Source organism: Babylonia areolata, chromosome 16, assembly GCF_041734735.1.
Source record: "Babylonia areolata isolate BAREFJ2019XMU chromosome 16, ASM4173473v1, whole genome shotgun sequence".
Taxonomy (NCBI): Eukaryota; Metazoa; Mollusca; class Gastropoda; order Neogastropoda; family Buccinidae; genus Babylonia; species Babylonia areolata.
Window position 1 is genome coordinate 3,520,327 of NC_134891.1, and position 19,021 is coordinate 3,539,347.

A 19,021-nucleotide genomic window follows, 5' to 3' on the forward strand; every position below is an offset into this window, starting at 1 on the left:
TATCACCCACAGACAATACCACACACTTAGCTATCAGTGTGGACACTTGATCACAAGTCCAACGCCAACCTGAATTGATTTAAAGTCACTAACTGATTGAAAGACCTTCTCTTCTTTTTTTTCTTCTTCTTCTTAAGAGTAAAATAAATAATAATGATTAATTTTCTCTCTTCTTTGTTTTCACCTCTTCTGAGTGATATAATCATCCACCTCATTTCACATTTAATCCACATGACAAAACTAAAATCTGATTCCATGTGTGCAAATGCATACTTATTACCATGCATATACGCAGACACATCTCATACTCACGATCTCCAATATAATTCTAGCTATACATCATCTGTGGCAACAGAACAGCACAGATCCAATTCCCCGAAGAAGAAGCAAAACCGCCACCCTCCTCAAAACACACACACACTCAAACAAACACACGCACAAACACTCAAACTCACACACACACACACACACACCCACAACACACACACACTCAAACAAACACACTCACACACACACACTCTCTCTCTCTCTCTCACACACACAAACACACTCAAACACACACACACCCACAACACACACACAAATATACACACACACTCAAACACACTCAAACAAACACACTCACACTCTCTCTCTCATACACACACACATACACACTCAAAACACACACACACTCTAACACACACACAAACACTCAAACACACACGCACACACACACACCCACAACACACACACACTCACACAACACCCTCCAGGCCCCCACTAACCCCACACACACCTTAACGCTCCAGGGAACACACGGATGTAGCCCCTGTCAGGGTTTTTCTCTCTGAAGCGGAGAAACACAGACGGCCGTTTTCCATCCGGTGTTTTCAGCTGAGCACGGATAGGAACACTTTCCTCCAACTCTCGTTCCGCTGGGAAATTCACCAAAACACAAGCTGTGCGTTACTGAGTAAAAAAAAAACCCACATAACTGTTCAATTACTGAATGAAATGAAATGAAAAGCATTCACAGTAATTAAGTAAAACACAAAACGGGCATTGTCTACACTGTCTATGACTGGAGAAGACACAAAACACTGTCCAATCATTAAACAAAATGCTATACAAACACTGTCCAATGACTGAGTAAAACATGAATATTGTTCAATCACTGAGCAGAATGAAAAACAAACATTGCCGAATGACTGAGTAAAACATACGCATTGCCCAGTGACTGGGTAAAACAAAGAACACTGTTCTTCTTCTTCTTCTGCGTTCGTGGGCTGCAACTCCCACATTCACTCGTATATATGCGAGTGGGCTTTTACGTGTATGACTGTTTTTAACCCGCCATGTAGGCAGCCATACTCCGTTTGCGAGGGGGTGTGCATGCTGGGTATGTTCTTGTTTCCATAACCCACCGAACGCTGACATGGATTACAGGATCTTTAACATGCATACTTGATCTTCTGCTTGCGTATACACATGAAGGGGGTTCAAGCACTGGCAGGTCTGCACATATGTTGACCTGGGAGATCGTAAAAATCTCCACCCTTTACCCACCAGGCGCCATCACCGTGATTCGAACCCGGGACCTTCAGATTGAAAGTCCAATGCTTTAACCATTCGGCTATTGCGCCCGTCAGAACACTGTTCAATTCCTGAGCAATATACAAAACAAATATTAAAAATTTGCTAACTTAAAAAATACAAACATCAAGTAAACGACAAAAGAGATACTGTTTGATTTCTAAGCAAAACACAAAACAAATCTGTCCGAATACAAATAATTCCAGATGAAATTCATTGCGTTCTTACGACAAATTCTATTTTGATGAACATGGAAGAGGTTCAAGATAAGAAATGTTATTTTTGCAAAGATGAAAAAGACACTTTCTTACATTATCAATGGGAGTGTAATCATGTGCAGCATTTCTGGAGAGTTTATAAGATATAAAAAAAAAGAAAAAAAAAAAGAAAAAGAAAAAAAATGTTTGTGATATACTTTATCTTAATGATGTACTGATGCTTCTTCAATACAACAAAACAAAAACTGATGGATACTTCTCACATACTCTATTGATTAAAAAAAAAGAAAAAGAAAAAAGTATTAAATGTAGTATCAATAAAGTAGAGCCTACATTACATATGTTAAAAAAAAAAAATCTCAAACAGGCATGTGAAGTGGACAAGTATGCTTTTTATAACTATGGAAGATGAAAATTTTTTTTTTTTTAAACGCAAAAAAGAGTACTATACACATCTAATACAAGACCACCTATACCAGGGTTCATCACTAACGGGAGCGCTGAGCGGAACGCTCTGAAAAAACAAACTGCGCTCTGGAAAATTCCTTGACTCAGAGCGCTTGCGCTCTTGATTTTGAAAAGACATAAGCATACACTACTGTATCTAAATTGTTATTCCATTGTCCATCACAAACAAGAGTCAAAAGTGCGATTGTTTTGCATTTACCGAAGTTTGAAAGCCGTCTGTTTACGTTTTGTTAGTTCAACCGGAAGTAGGCCTAGTGAATCAGGGGAGGCTATGCAAAAGAGCGCTCTTCAGACTTGAAGAGTAGAAAAGTGGAGCACACGATCGATTTCGGGGCCGTTCAAAATCAAAATGCTGAAATATTTGATCCCAAAAAGGAAGGCTGACGGTGAAGGGGATGGCGAAAAGAAGAAGAAGAAAGAGGACGGGGAGGAAGACGGTCCTACTGACGATGTAACGAAGAAAGGTGAAAGCGGGTCCCATGAAAGTGGAGGTGGGGATCGGAGCCGTCAGCTGGCGGCTGATCAAAGTGAAAAAGAAGAAGCAGATACGAAGACTTTGACCCTCTTCCTTCTATCCATCATTGGTCTAAGTGTGGTCCAAGGAAGAGAAGGCCAAACTTTCAAAAGCGTCAGAAAACTGAGAAGCCGGAAAGTGAGAGTGAGAGTGAGGAGAATGGATTAAGTGACTCAAGTATCGAGGAATTGATGTAAACAAGAATTAAAGGTGAGAAAATGAATTTATGTTTGAGACTTGTTGCTCTATGTTTTTAGTGTGCGCTCTTAGTTTTCAGTTTGCGCTCATCAAAATTCTGAAACTAGAGCGCAGGCGCTCATGTGAAAAAATGTTAATGACGAACCCTGTATACCATGTCATCATGGAATCAATATTACTTGAATAGGTTTTGTTCTGCAGGCATTATGTTTATCATGGAATTTTCATTATTTAGCACATCATCATCAGTTTACTTCCTAACGCACAACATATACTGATTTTGTATTTGTAAACCTTTGAATAAAAATGCTGGAAAAAAAACAACAAAAAACAAAAAAACAAACTTTGTCCTATAATTGCGTACAAGGTAAAACAAATATTGTCCAACTACTAAAAAAAAACCCCACAAAATATTGTCCAATGCCTGAGCAAAAGGAGAAAAAACAAACAAAAAAAAACAACAAACAAAAAAAACAACAACAAAAAAACAACCACTGAGCAATTACTAAGTAAGACACAAAAGTTTTGTCCAATTATCAAGTAAAAAAAACCCCAACAACAACAAACACACACACACACACACACACACACTGTCCCATTCCTGAGCAAAGGGCAAAACAAACGTTGCCTAATAACAAAGTAAAATGAAAAACAAACATTGTCCAATTACTGTGCAGACACAAAACATTCAATTCAATTTAATTCAAAATACTTTATTATCTGTTTCAACCAAAAACAGAAAATTGACACACCCTTCACTTATCACCATGCACACATCAATTATTATGTAAAAAGAAAAACATGCATGTAAGATACTATTACATTATGATTCAGAGTGTAACAAATGTGTGTGTGTTGCGTGTGTGTCCGTGCGTGTGCATGCATCGTTTTGTGCGTGTCCGATTTCTGAGCAAAAGGCAAAACACTGTCCAGTTACTCAGTAAAACACAAAACAAACATTGTCCAATGATTAAGTAAAACACAAAACAAAAACACTGTCCAATTTCTGAGCAAAAGATAAACAAACATTATCCAATTACTCAGAAGACACAAACAACTGTCCAATGATTAATTCAAACAAAACAAAAAATATTGTCCAAATTCCTGAGCAAAAGATAAACAAACATTGTCCAAGTATTGAGTAAAATGAAAAACAAGCATTGCCCTATAACTGATTAAAAATCAAGGCAAATGCTGTCGATTTACCCAGTAAAACTGAAAATAAACATTGTCCAGTAGACGACTAAAACATCAGTTTGACATGGTACAGTATATGACACCAAAACATAAATCAAACATGGAGTAAAATACACAACAAACACTACAAAATTTGAAGTGGAATGCAAAATGTTGCCCAGATACTGAGCAGAAGGCAAAACAAACATAACTAGGGAGAAAACAAAACAAAAACAAAAAAACCAACTGATTTTGTCTAGCTGCTCACTTAAATACAAAACAAACAATGGGTAAAACACAAAACAAACAAAATCATTTATGAGTAAAATACAAAATAAACACTGGCCAGTTACTGAGTGAAGTACAATCATGTCCAACTAATGTAATAAATACAATAATGAGAAGGTGCAACATGTAATCATTTCCATAAAAAAAATTTTTAAAAATGAAAAGGATAACGAAGAATAATCTATAGTACAGACAAAAAATATAAAATAAAATAAATACAAAAGCGTTCTCAAAATGAGCGGCCTCCATGCAAAAAATCATTCAGACAAGGAAAAAACTATTAAAAAACAACAAAAAACTATAAACACACACACACACACACAAATCCACTTCTACGTATACATACAAATAAGCAAACACGACAGATTTCTGAACAACAACAACAACAACAAAAAAAAAAAAAGCTTTTTTCTTCTTCATTTGATTAAGGCTTTTAAAAAAAAAATGTTCTTACTTCCTTCACAGATTTCCGTAATGTAGTAGTTTTTAGGATCGTCTGATATGTGGAATGTCTTCAGTGCTGCCTCCTACAACAAACATCACATGGCATCTCTGGTCTGAACAAACATGTTCTGACTTTATACTGCATGCTAAAACAATCTGAAGTTTTAAAGAGTGAGTTTATTACATTGTGAGCAAAAATTTTCTTTGTATTTGAGATTCAAATACATGTGTTTTACCTTTACACTACATACAGCAATAATCTTTTAAAGTTTTTTTTTTTTAAATGTGTTTGTAGCAATGTGAATAAAATTATCATTTAGGTTGTGTGTGTGTGTGTGAACGCGAGCGTGCATGCATGCATGTGTGTGCGTGAATGTCCATGGTGTGGTGTGTATGTGTGTGCAAATGCTTGTGCGAGTGTGTATGTGTCAGGAGGGAGGGGGAGAAGGTTGCTGTATGTGTCTGTGCATGTGTGCATGCGCATATCATCAAAGTGTGCATGCATGTGTGTGTGTGAGAATGAGGGTTTGTATGCATCTCTTACATTCATCAAAATCTTTTTCTTTTCTTTTTCTTTGATAATTTTTCAATGTCTTCAGCTGCCGAAGAAACCAACTTTCCTTACCAGTAAAGCAGAAGCTGGAGCGTTGCGTGGAACAGTGATTGTGCGACACAGTCGTTTCTTCATGGAAGCGTTGCCATCAAACACTCTGACCACCTCATCTGTCAAAGTTCATCAACATAAAATCAGGGTTTTTTTTTAAAGGAAATTTTCTATCTAAAATTACGTTTAAGTAACATACTTACCGTGACCCACTAGTGCAGACTCCGGCAGGGGTCTGACATTCCTGTCCTGTGCAAACTACTATCCGCCTATGCGGAGAAAACGAAAGTAGCTACGGCCGGTAACCTCCCGGAAGTAGGTAACCTACCGTTTGCCCCCCTGACTAACGCCCTCTTTTTCTGGCAGCCATAATGAGTCCTGTTCCTGTGCTCTTCATACGGCTAAGTTTTTTGTGTTTTTTTCTGTTTGTCTGTCGATTCTCTGGCGTTCTTGTTTTTTGTCAAATTATGTCTCCAACCAGGTCACATAATTATATAGCTCGATTGATCGATCGAATTTCAATATCTCTATACTTACTTTAACTATAAATATTGTTGTACATGAACTGTGAATTAATGATAGTATTATCAATGAATGTAAATAAAATATAAAAAAAAACAAACCTACTACTACTACTAATAATAATAACAGTAACAATACTACTACTACTAATAATAATAATACTAATGATACTACTAATAATGACAATCAAGGGAAAAAAGAAGGGAAAATCCTACAAAAGAAAAACATTCCTGACAGAAACTTTCATTTATCAAGTTATACACCTTAAATCCAAAATCTCCATGAACTATGTGACCCCGGTACACTTAGTAATAAAGACCTATTCTATTCTATTTCATCATCTAAAATAATATAAATAAAAACATGATCAAATTAATCAATTAATATACACACCACTACATGATAAACACAAAATAAGGATCCTTGTTAAACTAACCTTTCATGTTCAATGTTCAAGTCAAAAAGAGCAGGCAACCCTTTCTGATAATCAGACATTGTCAACCACATGTTCACTGCAAGTAAATATAGGCTATTGAGTACATAAAAAAAAAAAAAAAAAAAAGTAAAGAAACAGACAAACACAAAAGAAAAAAAAAAGAGAAATAAAACAAACAAAGAAGAAAGGGAGAGAAAGAAAACTGAAGTGGTAATAGTAATAATAAATAAATTATTTTTGAAAATTTAAAATGCAAGAAAGAAAAAATTAACCAATGAATGATATATATACATATTTTATTCCACTCTTCTGAACGCTTCATTTGTCACACCAAATCAAGGAAGCAGCAAAAAAAAAAAAAAAAAAAAAAAAAAAAAAATCTGATTCCCATGTTTATACCCTTCATGTCATGTTCAAACCCCTCAGTATTCCCTGTGACCCCCCTCCCCCCCCCCCCCCCCCCCCCCCCCCCCCCCCCCCCCCCCCCCCTCCCACAATGAAGATACATTCTATTCTTTTTCTATTTTCCCCCACTCCATTCTCAACACTACGCATTCAACAACTTCATCCCCGAAAAAAACAGACAAAGAACTCACAATCGGCGTCTTTGTCCTTGTCCCGTCCGTCTTTCTCACGCGGCGAGCGTCGGTCCTTCTCCTCGTCTTCCGTCTTGGAATCACCACTGGAGGACCACTCCTCAGAGTTTGTGCGAGCTGTAAGGGCGCACAACACAGAAACAACTTTACGTCCACATGCATCAGCAGCAGGTAGGCCTTGAAGCTGGTTACATACTGTGAGGAGACAGGTCAGTGTAAAACATTAACATCCACACGCATCAGCAGCAGGTAGGCCCTGAAGCTGGTTACATACTGTGACGAGACAGGTCACAGTGTAAAACATTAACATCCACAAGCATTACCCTAGGAAGCGAGGGAGAATCTGAGCGCACTGGTTCGAATCACGACTCAGCTGCCGATATTTTCTCCCCCTCCACTAGACCTTGAGTGGTGGTCTGGACGCTAGTCATTCGGATGAGACGATAAACCGAGGTCCCGTGTGCAGCATGCACTTAGCGCACGTAAAAGAACCCATGGCAACAAAAGGGTTGTTCCTGGCAAAATTCTGTAGAAAAATCCACTTCGATAGGAAAAACAAATAAAACTGCATGCAGGAAAAAATACAAAAAAAAAAAAAAAGGGTAGCGTTGTAGTATAGTGACGCGCTCTCCCTTGGGAAAGCAGCCCGAATTTCACACAGACAAATCTGTTGTGATAAAAAGAAATACAAATACAAATACAAAAATACCAGCAGGTATGCCCTGAAGCTGGTTACATACTGTGAGGAGAAAGGTCAGTGTAAAACATTTAACATCCACATGCCTTACCAGCAGGTATGCCCAGAAACTGGTTACATACTGTCAAGAGTCAGGTCACAGTGTAAAACATTAACATCCACATGCTTCAGCAGCAGGTATGCCCAGAAGCTGGTTACATACTGTGAGGAGTCAGGTCACAGTGTTCAAACATTAATATCCACATGCTTCAGCAGCAGGTATGCCCAGAAGCTGGTTACATACTGTGAGAAGACAGGTCACAGTGTAAAACATTAACATCCATACGCATCAGCAGCAGGTATGCCCAGAAACTGGTTACATACTGTCAAGAGTCAGGTCACAGTGTAAAACATTAACATCCACATGCTTCAGCAGCAGGTATGCCCTGAAGCTGGTTACATACTGTGAGAAGACAGGTCACAGTGTTCAAACGTTAATATCCACATGCATCAGATGACAACAGCAGCAGCTGTTTACATACTGTAAGGAGTCAGGTCAAAATGTAGAACATTAACATCCACATGTGTCAACAGACAATTCCAGAAGCCAGATATCTACATGTATCAGCAGACAATAGCAGGAACCGTTTACATACTGTAAAGAGTCAGGTCACAGTGTAAAACATTAACATCCGCATGCACCAGAAGACAATAGCAGGAGCCGTTTACAAACTGTAAAGAGTCAGGTCACAGTGTAAAACATTAACATTCACATGCATCAGCAAACACTACCAGAAGCAGCTGACATGTGATAAGTATAAAACATTAACAACCACAAGCACGAAACTTTAGAACTGTTAAAGCTTACCGCTTAAAAAACAGACAACAAAAACCAAAGCCATAGAAAACAAAAATTAAAAGAAAACTGACTCAAAATTAGGTAACTGATACACAGCAAACTAAACAACCTTTCGTTTCAGCAGCCATAAAACAAAACTTACACAGCTAACAAAAAAGAACAAATAAAACCAAAGGCAGTTAAAAGAACGAACGAACGAACGAACGAAATTTTATTTTTCCAGGGTATTGAGATAAACATAATGACAAGAATGCTTTTTTTCCACCCAGCCCTGGGGTACAAAATTAAATAAATAAATCAAAAAAGAAAAAGAAACGCACAAGAATAAATACAGAAAATTCATATCAGAAGAGAGGAAAAGAGACAGGGGGGCAGAAGAGTAAAGAAGAAAAGATGAAATTAGAGTGAGAGACAGACAGACAGACAGACGGACAGACAGACTGATGAATTGACAGAGGAGAGAGAGAGAGGGCGGGGGGCTGGGGGGTGGGGGGGGGGGAAGTTCAAAAGTTACATTACAAAGTTCAATTACAACAAATATCAAAGAAAATGGAAGAAAAATAATACAGAAATGTACACACAAGTACAAGATTCATGAAAGAAAATGTGGGTAATATGAGAGAAGGAGAGAGGCATATAACGATTAATACCATCATAAACAATACAGGGAATGGATTTCTATGAATTACAGTGTTTTTAAGTTCTTCGTGAGATATTCACAAGTAATTTTCTTAAATGCATGTACATTTTTTTTTATTTCATGAATATTGATAGTAGATAAAACTGTATTCCATAAGCAACCTCCAGAATAAACTAGACTAGACTTGAAAAGATTTGACTCTTGGGAGCGGCACCATAATCTTAGGTGGATGAAGGACTGGGCTGGTTACAAATCTGCTTCTAAAAGAAGGAGCAGCAGTAGTTTCAGTTTCAGTAGCTCAAGGAGGCGTCACTGCGTTCGGACAAATCCATATACGCTACACCACATCTGCCAAGCAGATGCCTGACCAGCAGCGTAACCCAACGCGCTTAGTCAGGCCTTGAGAAAAAAAAAAGGTGAATAAATAATAGATAAGCTTACATAAATAAATAAATAAATAAATAAATAATAATTATAATAACAGTATCAGTATCAGCAGCAGTATCAAACATAATTCTAAACATAAAAAGAGCCTTGTTGTATATAAGTTTTGAAAAAGACAGCAAACTAGGCAGCCTTTATTTCATTCTGCATTTGTTGGCTGCAACTCCAACATTCACTTGTATGTACCAATGGGTTTTAAGGTGTATGGCCATCTTAACCTGCCATGTAGGCAGCCATACTTGCTTTCGGGGGGGTTGCATGCTGAGTATGTTTTTGTTTCCATTACCCAACAAACACTGACATGGATTACAGGGTCTTTAACTTGTGCGTTTGATCTAGCCAATCTGCACATATGTCAAGTCAAATCAACTTGGACTTAGAGAGAAATTCACATGGGGTTGAGTTGCTTATGCTCAGAAATCAAATGTAAAATATGCATTTAAAAGACATGTATGTGTTTAAGTAATGGAGGGATCACATAAAATAAAGTTACATTCCAATTTACACTGACACATCTATGAATACCTTATGCAATACGAACATTTAACAACATAATCTCTCAAGACAGATGTGCTTGTCTGAATATCTAACTAGAGAGATCACATAAAGTTACACTGACATCACCTAAGAATCAGAATCAGATTAACTTCATAATCTCAGCAAGATAAATTAAATGTGATTAAGTCTGTGATACATATTACAAGCAAGACATGTACAGTAAATTACAACACAGAACAGTTAAATATAGTAAGTAACTACACAGAAAATGTGTACAGTAAATTACAACACAGAACAGTTAAATCTAGTCAATTTCTACACAGAAGAGTTAACTCTCTCCATACGAACGGCGAAAGAGACGACGTTAACAGCGTTTCACCCCAATTACCATCATCAAAATATTGCAAGTGGAAGGCTCTTATACTGAAGAGGTGAATGTTGACAAAGAATACCACAATTCTGACGACGGAAGCTAAAGGTTGGGTCATTGAGACACCCACTGGACAACCGAGGGGTCTGTGTAGAGGAGAAGAGAGGACTGGCCGTACTGAGTGAGTTAAATATGGTGAACTGCAATTGGGGATCGGAAATATCTCCACCTTTATCCCACCAGGTAGACCAAGGACCTGGCATTGAACTGAGGAACCTTGGGCACCCTTCTAGCCTTCATTCTGATAAGGACAGTAGTAGTCTTACAGAACTGTCCACACAGCCCTGTGTGCACAATCAAACACTGTCAACACCGAACGAAAGCAGGAGCCCTTAACGATGAGCAAAAATAAAATAAAAATAAAAACAAAAAACAAGGAGCCATTACCAGCAGATAAAATTAACAGGGGACAAAATTAGAAGCAACCGGTAGAGAAAATGATCGGGCGCAATTAACAGAGAGGGAAAACAAGGGGCAATTAGCACGGCACAAAAATCAGCAGCAGCAGTGAACAGAACATAACAACAGGAATAACTAGGGGGCACTCCATACGATGCATATCTCCGCCAACGCAAAATTCCTGGCCCCCCCTGATCCACACACAGATTGCCTGCCACTGAAATCTTTCTTTTTATTCATCCCTACACCACCGCCTACCATTCCACCAAACTCCATCCATGTTTTTTTTCCATACATCACACAAACTGTTGTGTGTTGTTGCTTTTTTTTTTGCCCTTTTTTCTCCATAAATCACAGGAACTGTTACCATTTGCCCTCTCTTCTCTGTAAATCACACAAACTATTATTTTTTCCCCTGTTTTCTATGTAAATCTCACAAACAGTTACTATCTGCAATGCCTTCTCTGTAAATCACACAAACTATTATTTTTTCCCATGTTTTCTCTGTAAATCTCACAAAGTTACTTTCTGCAATGCCTTCTCTGTAAATCACACAAACTATTATTTTCTCCCCTGTTTTCTCTGTAAAACACACGAACAGTTACTTTCTGCAATGTCTCCTCTGTAAATCACACACTCTGTTGATTTTTGCCTGTTTTCCCCATAAATCAGATGAACTGTTACTTTTTGCCCTGTTTTCTCTGTAAATCACACAAACTTTTGATCTTTGCCTGGCTTTCTCTGTATATCACACAAACCCTTCATTTTCAACATCACCTCCAAACAGACAGGCCTTTCTGGTGAAATTAAAATGGTAAACATGTTGCCCTTTTCTCCAGATCTGCACAGACGAGTGCATGCTAGGCCTTGGCCAACCAAAACTGAGTTAAGTTCTGCCATGGAGATGCCATCGATTCAATCTTTCGAATGTTCCTTTTAGCTAATTCAGTATCCTCTCAAAGTGGACATACTGCTACTACATTGGTGTGGATGACAGAACACCCCTCCCACCCCCCCTCCAGAGAGAAAAAAAAAAAGACAAAACTGGGAGTGCTGAACAAAGCCAGAAATGATTACAGTTATATAAAACAATTCACAATATATATATATATATATATAAACAAACCACTGGACAAAAACACACACACCAGCTACAGTCTTTGTAACAGGATACAAGTTGTAAATATGACAGTTGAAATGAGCCTTAAACCATCAATCAAAATACAAGGCATTATCTTTTCAGAAGTGGGACAACATCAAAATCATAACTTCAAATTATATATTAAAAAAAAAAACCACACCAAAAAACAAAATAGGTCAATTAAAGATAGGTATTTTCATGTTCCAATTTCTGTCTTTATCACGAACACAATCATCCAGCAGCTGTTACTGGTTTACAATCATTCTCAAAGGAAAATGACATATGATGGTCAATAGTCACTCTGCCTGTGAGCCTGTTTAACATCTTTATCAGGTTGTGAATCTTCCCGTGTTCTCAACCATACAAAACAAACAACAGCAGCTATTGAAATGATGACTAGTTAGTGGCCTTAGGACATGATATTTGACTATAACTTTTGCATTTTGAAGCATTTAAAGTCTTTCTCTTCTGGAATTTTGATTCACTCCAGATGACTTGAGGCATAAGCATAGGTAGGAGGTTTAGGAGAAGGAAAAAAGCACAGGAAGGCAAATCAATGAAACTCAAAAAGGTGTGTGCTCACCTGGAAAGGCTGTGGAAGATGCCCGGGAAGGTGTGATGAGCAGGACAGACAAACACACAAAAAACAAAGTAAGCCACTGAATTTAAGTATTATTATCATTATCATTATTATTATTATTATGAGCATTTACGCATAATCTTGAAAATAAGCCGTAGGCGTTTACAAACAGAACACATATGTAAATATCATAAAGGAAAAATTGAACACAAGATACCAAACATCAATGAAAACTATTCACACACAATACACACACACACGCACACACACAAGTCATAGCACACAATCGTAAATAGTACAAAATCAAAAATACTACCAACAAATTATGAAACTATCAAAACTCACTCACTAGCAAATAGTCATTTTAGTTCATACTGGAAACGGATGAACTGTTGAGAATTAATCTGGAGGGGAAAAGGTGGGTCTTCAAACTGGATTTGAAAGATTGCAGCGAAGATGAGTGATGGAGAGGCTGAGGAAGCTGATTCAATCTAACTCACTAACATCACAAAAATGCAACAACACACACTCCTCTCACCCATGCAACAAAGCTGATAAACAGTCACTTGAATCATGTGTCTGATATAAAATGTCATGTAAACCTTTCCAAAATTCTCCAGTGAAATCGGAATATAAAACTTAAATAAAAACGCTTCTACACTGACAGAGCCATATTTCATCCACCCACGGACGGGCGCAATAGCGGAGTGGTTTAAGCGTTGGACTTTCAATCTGAGGGTCCCGGGTTCGAATCACGGTGACGGCGCCTGGTGGGTAAAGGGTGGAGATTCTTACGATCTCCCAGGTCAACATATGTGCAGACCTGCTAGTGCCTGAACCCCCTTTGTGTGTATATGCAAGCAGAAGATCAAATACGCACGTTAAAGATCCTGTAATCCATGTCAGCGTTCGGTGGGTTATGGAAACAAGAACATATCCAGCATGCACACCCCCTAAAACGGAGTATGGCTGCCTACATGGCGGGGTCATACACATAAAAGCCCACTCGTGTGCATACGAGTGAACACAGAAGAAGAAGAAGAAGATCCACCCACGCATGCATGAACACACACAAACACAAAAGATAAACAGCCGATACACAGTCAATTCAAACATGTCAACTGTATTAAAATGTTGTTTGAACCTTTGTAATGATCTTCAATGCAATTCGAACATTACACTCCCCAAAAGAAAATAACACACTGACAGTGATATATTTCAGCTATGATCAAAATGTCATGCTTCCAAAAGAACAAATGTTAGAATACAAATCTATCTGTTTCTATTTTGTGTTTTGAACTGTGAAAATTCACTCAGTTAAAGATGGCCTTTTCCCCAATACCAACAGCTCTGTTAACCTATCCCGGCAACAAAAAGAGGCACAACTTGAATACATCCAGTCCAGGTCATAAATGTAAATAAGGAACAGCAGAAGGTCATGAAAGTAAGAAACAACAGCAGGTCATGAATGCAAGTAAGGAACAACAGCAGGTCATGAATGTAAGTAGGTCATAAATGTAAGTAAGAAACAACAGCAGGTCATAAATGTAAGTAAGGAATAACAGCAGCTCATGAATGCACGTACGGAACAACAGCAGGTCATGAATGTAAGTATGGAACAACAGCAGATCATGAATTGTTGCCTGTGTGTCCTGATGTGTATATGTGTGGAGGGGTGTTCTGGAGGGGTGGATGAGGTGTGCATTGACTGGGTAAGTGAGTTATCTATTCATCTCTCTCCTCTTTTTTTTCTTTTTCTTATTATTCATCTATTATGACAAAATACAATACACTGAGGTTGAAAAGACAACAAGAAAGTCATATAAAAAGTCCTGTCAGACACTTTTCTTCACCTAAAACTAATTCATTTTGCTTTCAGTATGTGGGACAATCCAAACAAATTTAACAATTAAAATGTCACTGAAGAAGCCCAAACTATTTTGAAAGTAAATCAAACATTACACTCTGCAATACAAGCAAAGCCTGTGTCTAAAATCAAGAAATTTACTATTACATTGTTGTTTAAGTTGAATCCCAAATAAAAAATATGAACCCATTAACCACTTCAGATTTTAAAAAAACCAACAAAAAACAAAACAAAAACAAAACAAAAAACAGTAAAAAGTTGTTTCAAGTCCCAAATCAATGTACAGGACAATTAATCAAAAACTGAGAAACTAGTCTGGGATAAACCACTCTAGATCTAATATGTGAATTTTTCAGCCTTCTAGAGTGACTTCCCTTCTTTTGATGAGGTCATCAATGACGTCACTGTGTACATAATACATGCTATGCTACTCCAGAGGACACAATCTGAAAATACAAGTACAGGTTCAAACGATACTGACTGGGTTTACGGTTGATGCCCAGAATGGTTTCCATGGGAACATCGATGCGTGGGATGGTGAGGCAGCACGGAGGGAGCAGGATTTCCTTCATCGTGCCAAACTTGCATTCCACGGGCAGACTTTTGTAGCACGCCGCATTGGCCTGGAAGTTCAAACAGCAGAACATTAATGGGCGGAAAATAAAACACAACGGAACAAGAGAGAAGCGAGGCCTTAAAATCTCGTGTGCGGCACTCGTTTCATATGACATCACAAAGGAAAAATGGAACCGGAAATCAGGGAGAACTGGACCCTGCAAAAATATTTCTAAAAACTGGATTTCGTTTTTTTTTTAAACATCACACTGGTGTGACCTTGGCCTATAACCTTTGAAAGGGTTTACATGTCCTAGTTATAACCAATCACTGTATCAAATCAAATCATGCTGTTTACAGCCCAGCCGACCTCTAAGGCCATATCAGGGCTGACACTATGTTAAAACCATAGCCATGTAATCACTGTATCATGTTGACAAAAGCTGTATGCAAAACCCATGACCCAATGACCATACTAAGTTTAATAATTAAAGAAACGTGACATGATCTCTTATACCTTAAAGCTTATATTTCTACAGCTATGCCCAGCTGGGACCTTGACCTTTGTCCTCTGAACTTGAATTTCAATACAGATTATGCTGCAAATGCAATGGTGGCAAGTCATCATATTACATTCAACAAAAAGTAGATCAAGACGTGAGCTCCATCAAAATAATTTTCTGCTTTTGCAAAGTAATAACCTTGACCTCCGACCTCTCACCCTACTTACCAAAACATAACAGTGATGACTGGAAAGGTGGTGTTTGTTATTAGTACTAAGTATGGTTCCTATGCGACATTGAGTGACTGAGGAAATGATAACGTTCCAGTTTAACACACACATGCACACACACACACACAAACATATATAAAGAGACATCACAGAGGCTGGATAATTAAACAGGCACTTTGATGACACACATAAAAAATGATAATAAAATAACAATAACAAAAGGACTGAGGAAAACGAAGAATGTTCCTGGAAGATCCATTTATATTTTCCCCCAAACCATCTCCACTTATTTGTATTTGTATTTCTTTTTATCACAACAGATTTCTCTGTGTGAAATTCGGGTTGCTCTCCCCAGGGAGAGCACGTCGCTACACTACAGCGCCACCCCTTTTTTTTGGTTGTTTTTTTTATTTTTTCCTGCGTGCAGTTTTATTTGTTTTTCCTATCAAAATGGATTTTTCTACAGAATTTTGCCAGGAACAACCCCTTTGTTGCCGTGGGTTCTTTTACGTGCGCTAAGTGCATGCTGCACAAGGGACCTCGGTTTATCATCTCATCCGAATGACTAGCATCCAGACCACTACTTAAGGTCTAGTGGAGGGGGAGAAAATATTGGCGGCTGAGCCGTGATTCAAACCAGTGCGCTCAGGTTCTCTTGCTTCCTAGGCAGACGCATTACCTCTAGGCCATCACTCCAAGTACAAACTTGAAATATTGCAAATCAGGCGCAAAGTTGGGGTGTGGGGGGTGGACTGTTATACAGGAGGAATCAAGGAGGCAAATGCTCCTGACATAAACACACAAATGCTATCATACATACATACATTTTCCTCCTCGTCCAACACTCTCTCCTTCCTACCCATCACTTTCCAACCCACCGCACTGTCAGCTGATACCCTGTATATGTTTTTTCTATACTTTATCTTTCCTTCTTTTTCACACATTATACATACATGCATGCACATGTGGGCACATACAAACACACACAGCCTTACTCTCTCTCTCTCAAACACAAAAACAATCAACCATTCTCACACACACACACAAACAATAACAGACACATTCATACACACACACGCACACACACAAATTCCCTCACACAAACAACAAACAACACATAACAGATGTTATTTTGCCTCTGACACAAAAACAGCCAAACAAAAGCGCTCTTGCCCCTGCAATTAGCACCGCTCACACAGAGAAATCATCCTAGCAGCCAACAGAACGACCTATTTTCTCTGGCACATGGAAACAACAGCAAGGAAGGCAGGCCGGCCTGTACGCCGACAAAGAAAGTGGCCAGCTGCACAGGCAGCGTCGACCCATCAACCACACTCCATCCTACATCTGTTACTGAATGCTGTGGCCCCCGGCGGCTCATTAGCTGAATGGCAGTTTCGCCAGACTGCTGTGAAGTCACCGCTTCACATTTTCAATTTGCGGTAATTGGTCGATGGTCAAACGCTCAGCTTACATCAGAGACTGACATAAGCTTACAGTTGGGCCAACAGCAGAGCTGAGAGCTGTTATGATCAATGGTTTGCAAAGTAAGAGCTGTATGATCAATGGTTTGCAAAGTGAGAGCTGCATGATCAATGGTTTGCAAAGTGAGAGCTGCATGATCAATGGTATGCTGTATGATCAATGGTTTGCTAAGTGAGAGTTGCATGATCAATGGTTTGCAAAGTGAGAGCTGCATGATCAGTGGTTTGCAAAGTGAGAGCTGGACGATCAATGGTTTGCAAAGTGAGAGCTGGACGATCAATGGTTTGCAAAGTGAGAGCTATATGATCAACGGTTTGCAAAGTGAGAGCTGTACGATCAATGGTTTGCAAAGTGAGAGCTATATGATCAACGGTTTGCAAAGTGAGAGCTGCATGATCAATGGTTTGCAAAGTGAGAGCTGTACGATCAATGGTTTCTCCACTGCAATAAGTCTTTTTTTAAAAAGTGGGTGGGGTGGGGGTTAGGAAACAAAATGTTAAAGCCTTCCATAATAATCTACCTCAATAGTCTGTTGTTTTTTTTCAAATCATCTGCACATGCATCATTTTTCTCCCCAAAAGGTGAAAATCAGCTAGCAGTATTTACTTATTCAACAAACCCCCCCCCCCCCCCCACCTCATCCCCAAAATAAAAGGAATTTAGATCACTGACCTCCAAGTATATTCTTCAAAGTCACAACTTGAAACTTATAAACACTGCTGCACAAACAGTAGCAGATTCTTCACAGTCTAAACTACAATGAACCTTGAATGTATTGCTAACTTGAGCAGTAAGAAAAAAGAACAACACCGAAAAAAATTTGCTCTCTGTTACAATTTATCAGAAAATTACCGAACATCATGTACTATGATCTCCATGTTTTCAGATTAAACAACTTTCAAGGTACATTCTTTGAACAAAAATATCAGAGGAAAAAGAAAACCCCACAAAACACAGGAACACACATTTAGTTTTACACACTTCAGACTGAACAACTTTCAAGAAACATTCTTTGAACAACAACAGAAGAAAACGAAAAACCCACAAAATGCAGGCACAGACATTCACTAACACATGCCTTCACACGCTCACACACACATGATTAAACACACACACACTCACACACATGCAAGCACACTACACACACACACACACACACACTGACAACAAATCAGACAAACAAGATTTTCCGAAACATTTCTCTTTGTCCTCCCCCTCCACCCCCCCCCCCACCCCCACCCCCGCCACTCCCACAAGCTGCAAAACTGAACAATTAACAACAATCACAGGGGGGACACGTGTGACATTTCCACCGGCCACAGTAAACGGCGTGAATCAGACCATGACGCCAAGCACGACCCACTCACCGTCACGCCGCACCACTCGCAGCGCACGCCTGCCAGACACTCGGAGGACCAGCACGTCTTTTTGCAGGACACGCATTTCGAGTTGTTTGGGAGGTTGCCTTCCCTCCAGTGGTGGAACTGTAGCATGGCCACCTGAAAAACGACCATCAGTGTGAATGGATCCCTTAACTGCTGCTCACGAGTATGCTCGTCAGTGAAGGCTGTCACCTCACGTGATAAAACTGACCTCACATGTCAGGATGTCAGTCACAATGGTTTGTTTGGACTTCTTCCAAGGTGCACTTCAGATGCATCTCACACTTCTTCTT

General features: G+C 38.9%; 1 protein-coding gene across 1 annotated transcript in view; it reads right to left on the reverse strand.

Moving 5' to 3' along the window:
* Positions 1-19,021, reverse strand: part of LOC143290796 (diacylglycerol kinase theta-like) — a 79,043-nt gene that overhangs the window by 32,102 nt on the left and 27,920 nt on the right. The window contains exons 5-11 of the mRNA XM_076600310.1: positions 18,714-18,845; positions 15,055-15,196; positions 12,710-12,718; positions 7,040-7,156; positions 5,507-5,604; positions 4,892-4,964; positions 779-917 (exon numbers count right to left, since the gene is read on the reverse strand). Coding sequence (XP_076456425.1) covers positions 779-917; positions 4,892-4,964; positions 5,507-5,604; positions 7,040-7,156; positions 12,710-12,718; positions 15,055-15,196; positions 18,714-18,845 — 710 coding nt within the window. The remainder of the gene's footprint in view (positions 1-778; positions 918-4,891; positions 4,965-5,506; positions 5,605-7,039; positions 7,157-12,709; positions 12,719-15,054; positions 15,197-18,713; positions 18,846-19,021) is intronic.